A 14,485-nucleotide genomic window follows, 5' to 3' on the forward strand; every position below is an offset into this window, starting at 1 on the left:
ACATTAGAAAGGACTGCCCAGGGAGGTGGTGGAGTCATTAGCACTGGAGGTGTTTAAGGAAAGACTGGAAATGGTCTGGTTGGCAAAGTGGTGTTTGGTCAAATGTTGGGCTCAATCCTGAAGGTATTTTCCAACCTCAACTGTTCTATGATACACAAAATAGTTCACAGCAGGCTGCAAATGCATATGGAACTTTAAATTCTGCCAGCTGAGAGCAATCCTAATTAATTGGGAACACTCTACAGTCAAGAGCTACTTGGTTAACACCTCCTCCTCTGGAGCAACTGATTGGAAGTTGCTCATTTTCAGAACAATTGCTGTCCCTGACATCCCACAAAGGCAGAGCAGCTCCTACTTCCATGGAAGCCCTGAGCACCCTGAACTGTGTGAGCAGCTCAGCCCCAGCAGGGAGATCAGACTGCAGGAAGGAATTCTTGGCTCTGAGGGTGCTGAGGCTCTGGCACAGGTTGCCCACAGAAGCTGTAGCTGCTCCTGGATCCTTGGAAGTGTCCAAGGCCAGGCTGGACAGGGCTTGGAGCAACCTGGGATAGTGGGAGGTGTTCCTGCCCAGGGTTGGGATAAGATGGTCTGAGGTCACTTCCATCCCAAGCCATTCTGTGATTCCATGATTCCCTGCTGTCCAGGGTGGGTGGCAGCACACAAGGGAACCAAACCCTGAGTCTGCAGGGGCAGACAGAGACTCATCCTGACCCACAGGACCTGCTTGAGGGCCAGCTGAAGGCAGCCAGAGCCTGGTGGGCTCTATACAGCAGGTTTCAGCTGAAAACTGCAAGGATCTTGCAGAAGAGGCAGCCTGGCACTTGCCCTGCCACTTCAGAAAGCTCCACCTGCCAAGTGCTGCCAGGCTGGGGCTGTGCAGCCACCTCTGCCAATACCTACCATGGCAGATGTTACAGCAGAGGAATCAAATCCAAAAGGAATGTGGTTTTTTTCCCCAAAGAGCCACTTTCTGAAGGGTGTTGGAGGCTCCCACAGTGGTGCTGAGTGGGCCAGCTGAACCAGTAGCTCTTTGTACCTAGAAGTCCTACAGAGAAAGCTGCAGTGCTCAGCTTGCTAGAGAGACATACAAATTCTAGGCACAGAGACAAAGTACATAATCAATTCTCCCAGACAAGCAAGCCTTATCCTCTGCTGTGCCCTGTCCCCATATCCTATAATCCCTTTATAGGATTTCTCTGGCTAGGAAGGGCAACTAGAACCAGCCTCACCACAGAGTCAAGGCAGGAGGATATTTGTTACCCAGCTCATCTCTCCAGAGCCCACCAGAGAGGAGGAGAAGTTCCTCTAGACATATTTTCATTTTGTCTGTGCCATTTGATTTTTAAAACAGTTTTGCATCCAAGCCAAGCAGGTGAGCATACAGATGCAATTAACTGCAGGCAGTCTGGCACAGATGGTCCCCAAGAAACAGAGGGAGCTGAGCAGCAGGGGTTTCTATTTAATGATGAGCCAGGCCTTCAGTGAGGCAAGTCAGCAGGACCCCACTGAAGGCAGCAGAGCTCACTCAGCTCCTTCCAGCAGTGAGCAAGGCACAGCCTCTCCTCAAAGGGCCAAGATCCCTCATTAGGGACCCAATCATGTGCCTGCAGCAGCATTCCTCAAAAGCCTGAATATCCTGGGCTAGAGCTCAGGGTAGCTTTACAGGAAAGCACTCCCCAGCATCTTTGATCTGGCAACATCCAGGTATTCTGAGAGTAAACCCTAGGAACTGTGATTCTGGGAACCAAGTTTTCAAATGCCACTCCACCACGAGGATGTGATCCCCCCCCAATTGCCATTAAGCAGAGAAAGATGCTAGAAAGCAGAACTGTAGCTCAAAAACCTTCCTCTGTGCTTAACTGGGGCAGTACCATCCCCAGGCAGAAAGCCTTTCCCCAAGTGATAATTCTCACTGTCCCATTTTACAAGGATTTGTGATCCCCAGCACCAGGGAGCCTCTTGGCTCCCTGCACAAAGGTCTAGGTTGAGCAGAAGAGATTTAGACCACAAAAGCTGTGCCAGTTGTCAAATCCACACAATACAGAGAGCCCCATGTCCCCTGAAGGACCTGCAGAGCCAAGAAACCCACAGCCTTTGAGTCCTCAGCATTAAGGACACCTGGTTCCAACTACAACCCACATTTGCCTTTAGAGGAGCCCAGAGCAGAGCAAACAGAGTGCAGGAGGAATCCAAGAAAGTTGCATCAGTCCTAGATTGGAACAGAAAGATTTTTTTTAAATGCCTGTGCAGAAAGTCTCATTAAATAGAGAGAGACCAATGCTCAGCTGAAACTGAAATCCCTCTTATCTTCCCATGCAGAAACCCAGGCTTCTAAAAGAGATCCCAGAGGGCTATAAAACACTTTAGCCTCCTGAATCACACGGCTCTTGCTAAGCTGAGACCTTATTTCCCAGCCTGAAAGATCAGGTTTTCCCTACACACACGACCTTTCCTTCCCCTGCTGCCACTCTCCCATCAGCACCACATCCTTGCCTCGCCAGAGACATCCAAGATTCATCCTGGCAAGGGGAGAACACTGCAGTTGGAGTCCCAGAGAGCTCAGGGAAAGCTTCAAAGCAAGCAGCAAGCCAGGCACATGCAGTGGGGGAGACTCCCAGCTCCTGCTGCCCTCTAAACTTAGCAGGAGTTAGAGTTATTGCTTCCTGCAGAGAAAAGATGCTGATGAGCTGTTGTCTATAGCACCCCACCTCTCCTCTGAGGAGAAACACCATCTGGCAGTGCCACCCCTGGAGAGCTGCCAACCTTTGCAGTAAAATACTAAGGCAGGAGAAGGTCAAGATAAAGGAAGGGGAGCAAAAACAGGCAGAAAGATTAATTCTTGCCAGGTGGTATCAGTCCAGACACTGGAGCACAGAACTGGATGGATGAGCAAGCAGAGAGGAGTTCAAGCAGGAAAAGGAGCAAAAAACAATTCTCTGCAGGAAAACTGTGGGTGAGCTGAATAGAAGAGAGATCAGAGCTGCAGAGCAGCTCCAGGGCAGGATCTACTTTTCCTCAGCAGCCCTCAGTGGGTGTTCCCTGGTACAGAGAGCAGTGGATGCTCTGCAGTGGATGCACACAGCAGTTCAGGTGTGCAGAGCCAGGCCCTGCTGCAACAGCAGCACCACTGCTGCTACCCATCCCAGAAAAATCCCACCCCTTCCACCACAGCCCCTGGAATTTCAGCCATCCTCCAGGACACTGTCATTGCTTGCTTCCTGTGCCTCCTGCAAGAGGACAGGCTGTCCAACAACTTTATTGGGAGCAGTAAGATGTGCACATAGGTGTGAACCAAACAGACAAACTGGGGGCTGTCAGGGCAGGTGTGACACTCCACAGGAGGCCACTTGCTCCTCAGGCTCAGGGGTACCTTCTGACTCCAGGCGCTCCAACCCATAGGTCACAGCCGTGCTGATCCTCCTCACAGAGGGAAGAGCTGTTCTCCTGACAGAGGAGGCCACTGCTGCTGGAGTTACCAGCACCACAGTTCTGCCAGATGGCTCCTCTGTCTGTCCTGAAGGAGTAGAAGACATCCCACCAGGGGCTGGAACAGCCTCCTCACTGGTGACCAGGATCCCATCTGGGAGATCTGCAACAAACACCAAACAGCAACAATTCAGCACAACAATATTTTAAAAAAAAAACCCCAACCATTTAAGAACAAACTCCTTAATGAAAACTTCAACTTTTGCTTCCTTCAAGATGTGACTGCTGTAATGACCTCTTCTCCTCAAGGGCAGCCAGCAAACAAGGTTCCCTTTAATGAGGAGAGAATCCTTAAAGGTTTTAATGCCATTGCTTTGAGGAGCACTCCTCACCACACCCTTGCAAGAACAGCCACAAGACACCAGTTGAGAACTGAACCAAGTGACAGATCTAATAGTTTATCACAAAGATAAAAGTTGGTTGATTTTACAATTAAGTCCCAGAAGCAAATTAATTAGTGGAAACTGACAGAAGAACCTTCTCCCCCTTACAAAGGGACCTTAGATTTAGAGATACAATGCACTCAGCTTTTTTCTTTTGATGCCCTGCAGTATAAGAAATACCATAAAAGCTGCCCAGCAGCATTTTCATTACAACAGTCCTCACTGCTCCAGAAATACACTCCAGCTCAAAGTCAGCCTCATGCTGAGGGGACCCTTGCTACACTCCTGTCAGGAACAGAGGCTCCTCCATGTACCTGCCAAGGGGACATCGAGCCAGCAGGCAGCAGCTACATGAACATGACTGCTTAAAGCTTTTCTGTATGAGCAACATCAGTTTGAGAGTAACCCACCATTCCTCACTGGAAGTGAGTATCAGTGCAGGCTTCCACACCCCAGAGCTTGCCAGGCTTTTGCAGGAGGAGGTCTTTCCCCCACCACTGGCTCCCATGTAACCCTGATGAGACATCTTCATCCTCTGGACTGAGCATCAGCAGTGTGTGACTACCTTGTGTTCCAGAAGTAAGAGCTCTCCATTAAAAAGAAAAAAAATTGCAAAAGTGTCTAAAACCAAAGGCAGCTCATTAGCAAGGGCAGATAGGGGGCTTGCTTGGTCTGGGACATTTTTTAACCTCTACTCCACTTATTTGGGGAAAAAAATCCATATGCAGGCAAATTTCAATGTGGTGGATCTCACAGCATGGGCAGAAAGAAGTGGCAGCATGCAGAAGGTTAGCAAAAAAACAAAAAGTCACTCAGAATAAGGAAGTTGTGTCCAAGCACTGACACTGGTTTCAGATGTACCATCCCATCTTGTGTGGAAATGAGTGCTTGGAGCAGAATCCTACCTTCTGCATCCAGAGGGTTCACCGTAGAGGAAGCACCAGCTGCCACCAGTATCTCAGTGGCACTGGGAGCTGTCAGCATCTGGGTGTCCTCCCCACTGTTCTCCTGAGGGAAGCTTGCAGCCCCTGCTCCCTGGGTGGCACCAGGCACCTCTGTCACAACTGACAGAGCAGCATCAGCCTCCTGGGCAGCTGTTGTCACCTCCTGAGTAACACCTACGGCAAGAACATGTGTCAGCAGCAACTCACAGGACAGCTGACAGCAACAGCACACACCTGAAGGAGTATGAAAGGAATATAAAAGGAATACAACTCCAGGCATTAACAATTCCAGAGCCACAGTGCCAGCAGCAGGTCCAGCCAAACATCATCAGGGCAGCTTTCAGTGACCATCTCCCACTGCTATGAAACCTCAGCTTTGCAGAAGGGTTTATTTTCGTTGCACAAGTCTTATTGACAGTGTTGTTTCCCCAACATCTGGGAAACAGCAGAGAGGGAACCTGCTGACAAGTCAAGTGCTTAAAAATTAATCTAGAAATTAATCAGTCAGGTTTCAGCACCAGCCTGCAATTAGCTTCCCTTCTTTTACAGCAAAAATTAGGTCTTTCGGATGCAGTGAAGGGAAATCATCCTTTTGCATCTGCAGCCAAAGAGGAAAGAATAAAGATGCCCAGCAATTAAAAACTCCTCATCAACCTAGAAACATGTCATTGCCCAACACCTGACCAGCCTCTTTTTTTTTTAGCATTCCCTTTATATTTTAAATACTAAGTGGGACCACTGCCCTGAGGCTGATGGTGCCATCTCTAGAGGTTGTACAGGGCAAGGTGACACCATCAGCCTGTGGCAGGCTGTCCAGGAGGAGCAGTTCTGCCTGCAGGTAAGAGGTGGCACAGACACTGGACAGCCAGAGCCTGGCCACAGCTTCACTCTGGGGTTGGAGACACCACCAGGAGTTTGTCCCAAGGGCCAGCAGCTCTCTACACAGACCTCTTGACCTGAGCACCCTTGTAAAGCCATGTAAGACATCAGTGACTCACAGGCTGCTGGCACAGCTCACTTCACATGCCAGAAATGAAGCACAGATCCCCAAAAGCATCCCTCCTAAACCCACCCTGAGAGGCAAGCATCTGTAACAGGCAAATTTTACCTTTCCATGAACTCTCCAGAGCAGGAGAGAGCTCAGGCTGGCTATCTGTCACCACAGCAGCCTCCGGCTGTGACGGAGGGATGCTTTTCTCCTCCTCTGCTGTGACTGCACTTATGTTTTCCAGCGAGCTGAGATCAGCTGTGTCTGCATCCGACAGGTTCCCAGTGTGGAAAGCATCGCTGCTGCCTGTGGAAGTTGCAGGCAGCTCCTCCCCTTGTGCTGGCACTGTGCAGTTGGTGTCCTTGGCAAGCTCAGGTGCTGGTGGAGGGGACACTGGGGAGGGCACTGCTCTTGTTGCATCCTCTTCTTCCTCCCCCACACCTTCCTGGGGGGTCTGGGATGGTTCTGTTGTCCCCAGGTCCTCTGTCACCTCCTCATGAGATATGCTTCCCCCTTGGCTGATGTCCCCCAGTTTTGTGTCATCCCAGTCAGGTGGCACAGTGTCCATAGGGGGGATGGTGACAGTGCCAGCCGTAGTGGGCAACTCTTCCTGAGAGACACCTGTCCCTGTTTCTGGGTGAAGAGAGGCCTCAGTCACAGCAGGAGGATGTCTGGCAGCCACAGATGTTGGTGGAACCAGAGATTTCAGAGGGCTCCCTGAGCGAGCTCTCAGCATTCCCAGCTCAGGGGTCACACCTGGAGCCTGGGGACTTGGGATGACAGGAGGGGCACTTGCTGCTTCCCAGCTGGGAGAACTGGGGCTCTGTGTGGGCTGGGGCACAGCTGAGGGGTGGGAGCTGCTCTCTGCTTCCTCCTCCTCAGTGCTCCCAGCAAGGGGCTTTGCTGAGGGGTTGGCAGAGCTGGGCTCTGCTGCCACACCACCCTCTGTGCTGACCTCACCACCAGACTCCTCCTGCTCTGGGGGGCTCAGTGTGGTCACAGCTGTGGTCAGCATGGCCTTGAGAGCTTCATCCTCAGCCAGCTCTGGCTTTGTGGGAGGCAACTCCTCCTCATAGCCAGCCAGCAGTGCCCCAGCAGAAGGAATCTCCTCTCTGCTGGGGATGACTTGGCTTGGGCTAGCAGGGAGAACTTCTCCTTCTGCAGTGAGAGCTTCATCCAAGGGTGTCCCAGATGGCTTTGCTGACACTCCACATGGCTCCTCAGAGACTGTCTGCTCAGAAGAGCCCAGGTTGTTTTTCAGGTCCACCATGCCTGTCCTTTCATCTTCCAGCCCATTCCCTGCCCAGGGGCCTTGCTGGACCTTTGGCACATCCCTCTCCTCCAGAGGCTGAGTTGCAAGGCATGGCAGGCTGGAGGACAAGAGCAGGATGCTGCAGGTGACCACACAGATGTTAAATCCCACTGATCTCCTCATGGCTGAGAACAGATGCATCCACAAGCCTGCAAGGCTGACAAATCCAGAGTGCAAGACCTAGAAAGGGAAAAAGGAACCAAGATTACACATATCCATAACCACCCATGCACCCAGGGCATTAAACAACTGGGTGACCAAGTCTGTGGCCAGTTGTGAGCAGACCCTTCCCACACATCCCAGGCAATGAATTCCTCCATCTGTTTCACTGTTCTTAGCCTACTGTCTGCCATCAAGATGCCAGACAAAACCAAATGTTGATCTGAAATTCAGGACAGACCTTGCCCAGCTCTCACCCCAGCAGGCATCAGACCTGCAAGCAATGCTGTGGATCAACCTGTTTGTGCTGTGCCAAGACCAAAAATTACAGTTATCAGGGCCATGAAGTCCCAGGCTTGCTATGGCCAGCCCTGTTGTGTGCACTGACACAGGAGGAAGCCAGGGAACCTGCACAGAGAACAAGATGGGTCTGTGGGGGACAACAGGAGCAGAGCCACACCAGGAGGCTTTAGGGCTGCACTGTGCCATGCCCTGGCTGAGGTCCTTGGCCCCACAGGGGAAGCTCCAGCCCAGACAGCAGCACTGCTGCATTAGCACAGTGCCTGTGCTGCACTGCACCAGGGAGGCACTTCCAGGGAGTTTCATGTCCAGAATCACGGTGCAAGTCGAGAGTTTCCAGGAGAGCACTGAACCTGTAGGCCAGCAGTGATCCAGCCAGCTGACAGCCTGCCCTTGGCAAGCTCTGCTGCCTCCAGGCACACAGCTCAGCTCCAGACACCTCCCTCAGGTGGAGCCTCTCTGACTTGCTGCTCCACCACTCCAGAGCATGCAAGACCTCACATTTTCCTTGTGGGACAGCTGCTCATACCAATCCCATGCACATAGCAAAAATCCCTCTGTCACACAGCAGATCAAGTGTGGTCATCATCCTCCTCCTCCTCCCAGCTCCAGGAGGCAGCTGGTCAGGGACACAGTCAAGCCCTACTGCAACACCTCCAGCCATCAGCAGCTTCACCTGCTGTCTTTTACATTCCTCCAGTTTTGCATCCAGCCCTGAGCCCCAAGCATGAGAAAGACATTATCCTGTTAGAATGAGTCCAGAGAAAAGCCATCAAGTTGATCACAGGGCTGGAGCACCTCTGCTGCAGAGACAGGCTGAAAGAGTTGGAACTGGGAGAAGAGAAGGCTTCAGGGAGACATTGGAGCACTTTTCAGTGCCTAAAGGAGCTCCAAGAGAACTGGAAAGGGAATTTGGACCAGGGCCTGGAGGGACAGAGCAAGGAAGAATGGCTTTCACCTGACAAAGAATAGGTTTAGATTAGCTATTAGGAAGAAATCCTTCCCTGTGAGGCTGCTGAGGCCCTGGCACAGGTTGCCCACAGAAACTGTGGCCTCTGGATCCCTGGAAGTGTTCCAGGCCAGGTTGGATAGGCTTGGAGCAACCTGGGATAGTGGAAGGTGTCCCTGAACATGGCAAGGGGTTGGAAAGAGATGAGACTCTATTATTTACTGTGAACTGCTGTTACCTTTGGGCTGCAAAACTAACAAATCCTAGTGAGGAAAGAGGTTGGGGTTGCCAGAACCACCCCTTAGTCTCCCAAAGAAGAGCAACGGTCACCCTGTGCAGTCTGGCTGCTGATGGACACCAGGATAAATCCCTAAACTTGGCACACTCCTCATTTCCCCACCCAAACAGCACATACAGGAGTATCACTTGCATTTGTACTCACAGAGTGCAGCAGCACAGCTCAAAGTCAACCACTGCAGGCTCCAGCATCTGGCTGAGCCTTCAGGGCACACTGAGTCACTTTTTCCATTCTCCCTGAAGCCTCGTCCCAGCAGTTTGAGCTGCTGGAATAATCCCCATCATAGGCCACACACACACACACCAGGTGCTCAGGGACAAGCCACCAAAACGCTGTTCACCAGCCTAGATACCTTCCACTTTATTTTTAGCATCTTCTTTCTCTGAAGGAAGAGTAGCCACACATCTATTTTCTCTATCCCCCCATCAAAACATAGCTGAAAACTGAGAGCTCTTCTTCCTGGATAATTCTTTATGCACTTTTGTAATTAAAAAGCACTAAGAATATATTATACAAGTTAAATTGTTAGTGCCTAACTACATGCATCTGCCTTGCCATGCAGCTGAATATAAATCACCTCACACCCCTTTAGCAAGTGCCTGTTAACATCAGACATATTGAAACATCAAGAAGTTTGGCTCTTTCTATTTAAAAAACAGTTTGGCTCTAAATACAGCTTCTCAAGAAGCCAGGAGCCTTTAGGTGGCACAAATGCTTTCAGCAGTGCTTAAACCTAAGCAGAACTCCAGCTGCACTTGGAAAGCACTTCTTTTGCAGTCATATACATTATACATATGTATAGACACATCTGTATAGATAATTTGTAGGTTTCTAGCTCTAGGCTCTCAAATATCCCCAGGCATTGAGGACGTGGTTAGCAGAAGAACTAAAATGTTAATCTCCATCCAACAAGTTTACTCCATCTTTACTAGAACCTTTCCTCCTTCTGGCTGGTAGATAATGTGGGCATTAAGTAGCAGCCTGATAAAAGAGTTCCTGGACTCCTTTGGGCAACCTCATATTGCTTCTCAGTCTGAAGAGCACTGCTGGCCACAATCCTACATTTCTGTAGGGCAAAAACCATACTGGAGAGTTCTTTGCTCAGGAAATCCACAACAAGCAGATGCAAGCTAACCTTACCCTCAGTGAAAGCAGGAGATAGTGGCAGGGAGCTTGCTGCAGGATAAAGGCACAGGTTCACACTTCAAAGAAGATTAGTCAGGGCTTAAGATCTGCTTAGCTTTAGGAAGAGGCTGGATTAGAGAGTGTATGAACAGCAGTGACCTGGCTATCTCCTTAAGCAGAGTTTGACACCTTGCTGTAGCACTTCCACTGAATGCAGAAGCTGCAGGTATCTGGCTGCAGAGCAGTTTGTTCCTCAAGCCGCACTGAGTTATACATTTATCCTCCCATCTGGCTATTTTTATAGTCAGCCTGCTCTCCAGCCTCAGCCAGGCGATAAAAGCAGGCTGGAGCACACTGCCCTGACCAAGCACCTCCTCTGTAGTAAGCCTGAGCTTTTCTGTTACCAGCTTGAGGGTGGAAACTCAATATTTCATGCTGCAGGAACGCCTCGTCCCCGGATTTCACCTGGCATCCTCAGAGCCCAAGCTGGAGGCAGCTGCCAAGCACTGGCCAGGCTCTCCATGGAAAAGTAATCCTTGCTTCCAATAGGAAGCACACACTGAGGGCAAAAGACAGTGCCAGCTACTTCCCCTGCACTTAATAACAACAAATCCCAGGAGATGCTGTTCCTCCAGCCGCAAAGGCAGCGCAACTGCAGGCAGCCAGGGAGCTTTATCTTTAGCATGGAAAATAATATAACTTTTCTTTTAACACCTGGTAGGCTGGAAAATAACACAAAGCACTGCTGGGCTGAAAACAGGGGCCAAAACTGGGCATGTCCAGGAGCTACCCATGGGGATAAGAACCATCTACCACAGTGGGGAAGTCAGGAAGCTGAGGGACAATAAATATAAATTGGCCACCAGCTGAAGCAGCCTCAGACTCAGTTGGATCTTTCTGAGCCAAGCTGCTTCCCTGCTCCACACAATTAGCACTTGCAATAGTTATTAAACCATTAACCTCTCAATTCTGGAGACCTGCTTGAGATCAGCTCTCAGGAGGCCAAACAAAAGCCAACTCAGAGGGAGCCCCAGCCTGTTATGGTCACTCCAACAGGGCAGGCTTGCAGGGGAGCAGCACAGAGCAGAGCAGATGTCTCTCCTTCAATAGCTGCTCCTTGCATGGACCAGTGGTTTATGGACACATGCTGCAAAGGATTAAATTCCCCCCTCTGTCCCAGCTGTGTGCAGCTACTCCCTCAAAGAGCTTTTGAAGAGTTTCACCCAGCCAGTTTACTTAGAGCAAACACCTCCCCCCCAAAAAAATAAAAATTAGCTGTTATTTTCTGTCTTCAGCGAGTTACAGCTGAGTTTTTACCCAAATTGGTGAAACAGTGAGAAAAAAGTATCAAGTTTTTAACTCACTTGAATTAATAACTCTGCTCTAACAATCCCTCTGACACAGGGAGGACACTCAGACTTGGAAGCTGAAGAGGCTGCATGCATCATAAAGCAGAGAGCACAGGAGATGAACAGGTCAGCCCCAGACAAATCTCTGCCTTGCCTTTGAGCAGAGCTTCTCACACCTCCAAACACAATGTGGGTGTCAGCCTGGGCTGGCTGAACAGTCCTGGGTGTGCTCAGCTCCGCAGTTCACCTGGCAATTCATAAGGGAATCGGACAAAAAACGCTGCAAATCTTTTCACGTGAAGATTTGGCCAAAACATACAAATCAACCAACTGCCAGCCATCAAGTGCTCTGTTACAGAGTGCTAATGTATGCCATCCAAGCCTCATTACTTGTGCTGAATACAAAAGGCAGCAGATAATACACTGCAGAGCTCCAACTCCTACTTTTGCGCACAAGCCGAGAAAAATGCCTTCACTTCGTCTTGCTTTGTGTCCTTGCCCAGTTCAGCCGGGTGAATTGGAGAGCTAATGCTCTCACAGCACGCACTTCAGGTAAACAGACCTCAACCAGTTCAACCACCTCTAAGAGCTCAGCGAAACCCCAGCAGTGACACAACTCGGCACCAGCCACCAACACAAAGTCAGGTGAGAAAAATTATGTCGAGACAAGCACACATCAGAGGGGCACATCCTCCCCTACCCTTGAGGATGCATCCTTACAAGCAAACAAATGAGATATTAACATTCTGTAAGGCCAGCTTCCCACCAGTCCCACTGAGGCACCTTAACACATAATACATCACCTCCACTTCCAGCCCTAGCATTCCAGCAGTAGTTCTTTGAGGAGCCAGAGACACGACATGTTTTAGGCATTATTCCCCCAACCACCGAGCGATCCCTCGCTTTGTTCAGAACAGCGCACGGACCACCTATGGAAATCCCTACTTGGATTTGCAAGTAAAAGCTGCATAGAGCTCTCTGTGCCTTCTGACCCGTGCCAGGTCCCCAGCACCGCAGAAGTCTAAGGTCTACCAAATTCCTGAGGGATTAAGATAGGGAGGAGGGGGTGTTAAAGAATGAGGCTAAAGGGTGCAGCAGTAGGACAGAAATGCTGCTCCCCAGCCTGCCTGGAAGCAGAGGGACAGCGCTTGGATTCCAACCAGCGAGAAACACTCCACAATTCCAGCGCCTCACCTAACACCAGACGAGAGAGCGGGAGGATCGTGAGTCCTGCAGGTGAAGGTGTAAGAGCAGATTAATTGCAGCTTGTTTGGGCTGGGGCAGAACCTGCCTGGGGTGCAGGGAAGGGGATTAGGGCGGGCTCAAGGCTTGGTTACAGCCAGCACACCCGCTTGCCGGCACAGCTCCATCTCCCCGTCCTCCTTAGTCACATTTACAGGTGACTTTACACCCTACAAGTGCATCCTCTCCCCACCCGGCAGGGCATCAAGTGCAAACCATCGCCCGGGGATTCCTCCTGCCCAGGCCCGCAGCAGGACAGAGGGACAGCGGCGGTCACCCCCAAACCACCCCCGTCAGAAACACACAGCCACCCCCAAAGATTTCCCGAGCTAGCCCCCCGGGATCCCCATCCCGGCAGGACGGCACCCCCGCTCTGCCCGCCGCCCCTTCCCCATCCCCCGGGGCTGCAGGGACCAGCCGCTCGCCGGGAACAAAGAGCCGCGCCGAGGATGCGCTGCCCCGCGGGCAGCCCAGCATCGCCGGGAAAAACCCGAACCGATCCAAAACGCCTCACCCCGCAGCCAGCCCGGCCCGGGGGTGGCATGCCGGCTGTGTGCGTGTGTGTCCCGGCCTCACCTGGCTCCCGCCGCCGCCCGCCGCTCGGCGCCGCGCTCCCCCAGCCCCGCGGCCGCACGGGCGGAGCGGAGCGGGCCGCCCACCAGCGGGCGGTGTCGGGGGCTGGGCTGGCTCGTTCCGCCGGCCCCCGCCTGCCCCCGGTGGGCTCCGTGCCCCCCGGCACCCGCAGCCCCCGGGAGAGGCCGCCCGCAGCCGGAGTTTGCATTTGCTCCTTCTGCAGAGGGAAGTTGGAGCATCCAAGCCTTCAGTGCCCGCAGCCAACTCTTGCTCAGCCTGACCCGAGGAGCTGCCGCTCTTTGCTCACAAGGAGCTGTAAAAACAAGGCCTACAGCACCCTGAGTTGTTTACCATCTATTACAGATTCTCCTCCAGTGTTTACAGCTGCAGGGGTCACCTTTCCCTAATGCTCCCTCCGCAAAGGTGAACAACTTCTTAAATAACACAGGAGTTAGAAGAACTTAATCCCTTTTTTTGATGCTTTGTTTTAAGCACCTACCGAGCCAGGACAAAGAAAGACAAACAGTTTCACCAGTTCTTTCCTCCTTCCACCCATTTTTTTTCCCAGCAAAATCCCCATGAGGTAACAAAACAAGAAGAAACCTTCACAGCACGAGATGCTGGCCCACGTATCAATTCACTTTGCCAAAAACCAACTCAGAAGTCCATACCTTGACTCCAGACCCAAAGGACAAGACCAGCTCAGCTTCCACTCACTCTCCCAAGCCCAATATCAGGGGCACCGCGAGGGTTCTGTGGCACACAGAGGGTTTTATACACCCTCTCAGGCAGTGAGTCGTTCAGAGGGGGGCTGCAGCAGGTGAGAAGTGTTAGAGCTGGGCAGGGACAGGTGAGGAGAGACCAAAAATAATGATCTTTCACAGGAGGTAATGACTGGGGGGGTGGGATTTGGGGAGGTGGAATTGCTAGGAAGGAACAGAGGAAAGGTATAGGAGAGGTGAGTTAAAATCTTGACTTGGCTATGAACATGCTCTACCACACTAAGCAAATCAGGGAATCCACCAGTTATAATAACAAACAATAAAATAGACTCATTTCTTTCTTTTTCCAGACAAAGTGAGATGTAGCCTGCTGGTACAGGTCACTCAACTCTTAAAATAAACAACTTATTGGAGAAAATGAGATATTCCTTATCAGGGAATTGTTCATTATTTTTTTCTGTTCACTGTGCTACTAGTAATAACATTTATATTAGAGCTTTGCTGTCTTTATGCCTCTAAACACATCCCAAAGTTCTGCCTGTTTAGTTTTAGAGAAACAGTGTGTTTTCTACTGGATTTCAACCAAATTGGATCCAACCCAATTCATTTGGTTGTAGCACTGTGCATGCAATATTAAAACTTTCAAAAGGCAGAT

At 51.0% G+C, this 14,485-nt stretch overlaps 1 protein-coding gene across 4 annotated transcripts in view; it reads right to left on the reverse strand.

Annotated features, from left to right (window-relative positions):
• The window catches only part of ARMH4 (armadillo like helical domain containing 4), a 54,852-nt gene extending 40,940 nt beyond the window's left edge, over positions 1-13,912 (reverse strand). For 3 of the 4 annotated variants that reach the window (XM_085061042.1, XM_085061041.1, XM_085061039.1), the window contains exons 1-4: positions 13,780-13,912; positions 5,922-7,293; positions 4,775-4,987; positions 3,371-3,589 (exon numbers count right to left, since the gene is read on the reverse strand). In XM_085061042.1, the coding sequence (XP_084917168.1) occupies positions 3,371-3,589; positions 4,775-4,987; positions 5,922-7,254 (1,765 nt within the window). In that variant the 5' untranslated portion in view covers positions 7,255-7,293; positions 13,780-13,912. Of the gene's footprint in view, positions 1-3,370; positions 3,590-4,774; positions 4,988-5,921; positions 7,294-13,111; positions 13,190-13,779 lie in introns of those variants that run through there. The other variant, XM_085061040.1, reaches the window with a different exon arrangement.
• Between the last annotated feature and the right edge of the window lie 573 nt (positions 13,913-14,485).

The sequence above is a fragment of the Lichenostomus cassidix genome, chromosome 5 (genome assembly GCF_008360975.1).
Source record: "Lichenostomus cassidix isolate B80296 chromosome 5, HeHo_3.0, whole genome shotgun sequence".
In the NCBI taxonomy this organism is placed as follows: Eukaryota; Metazoa; Chordata; class Aves; order Passeriformes; family Meliphagidae; genus Lichenostomus; species Lichenostomus cassidix.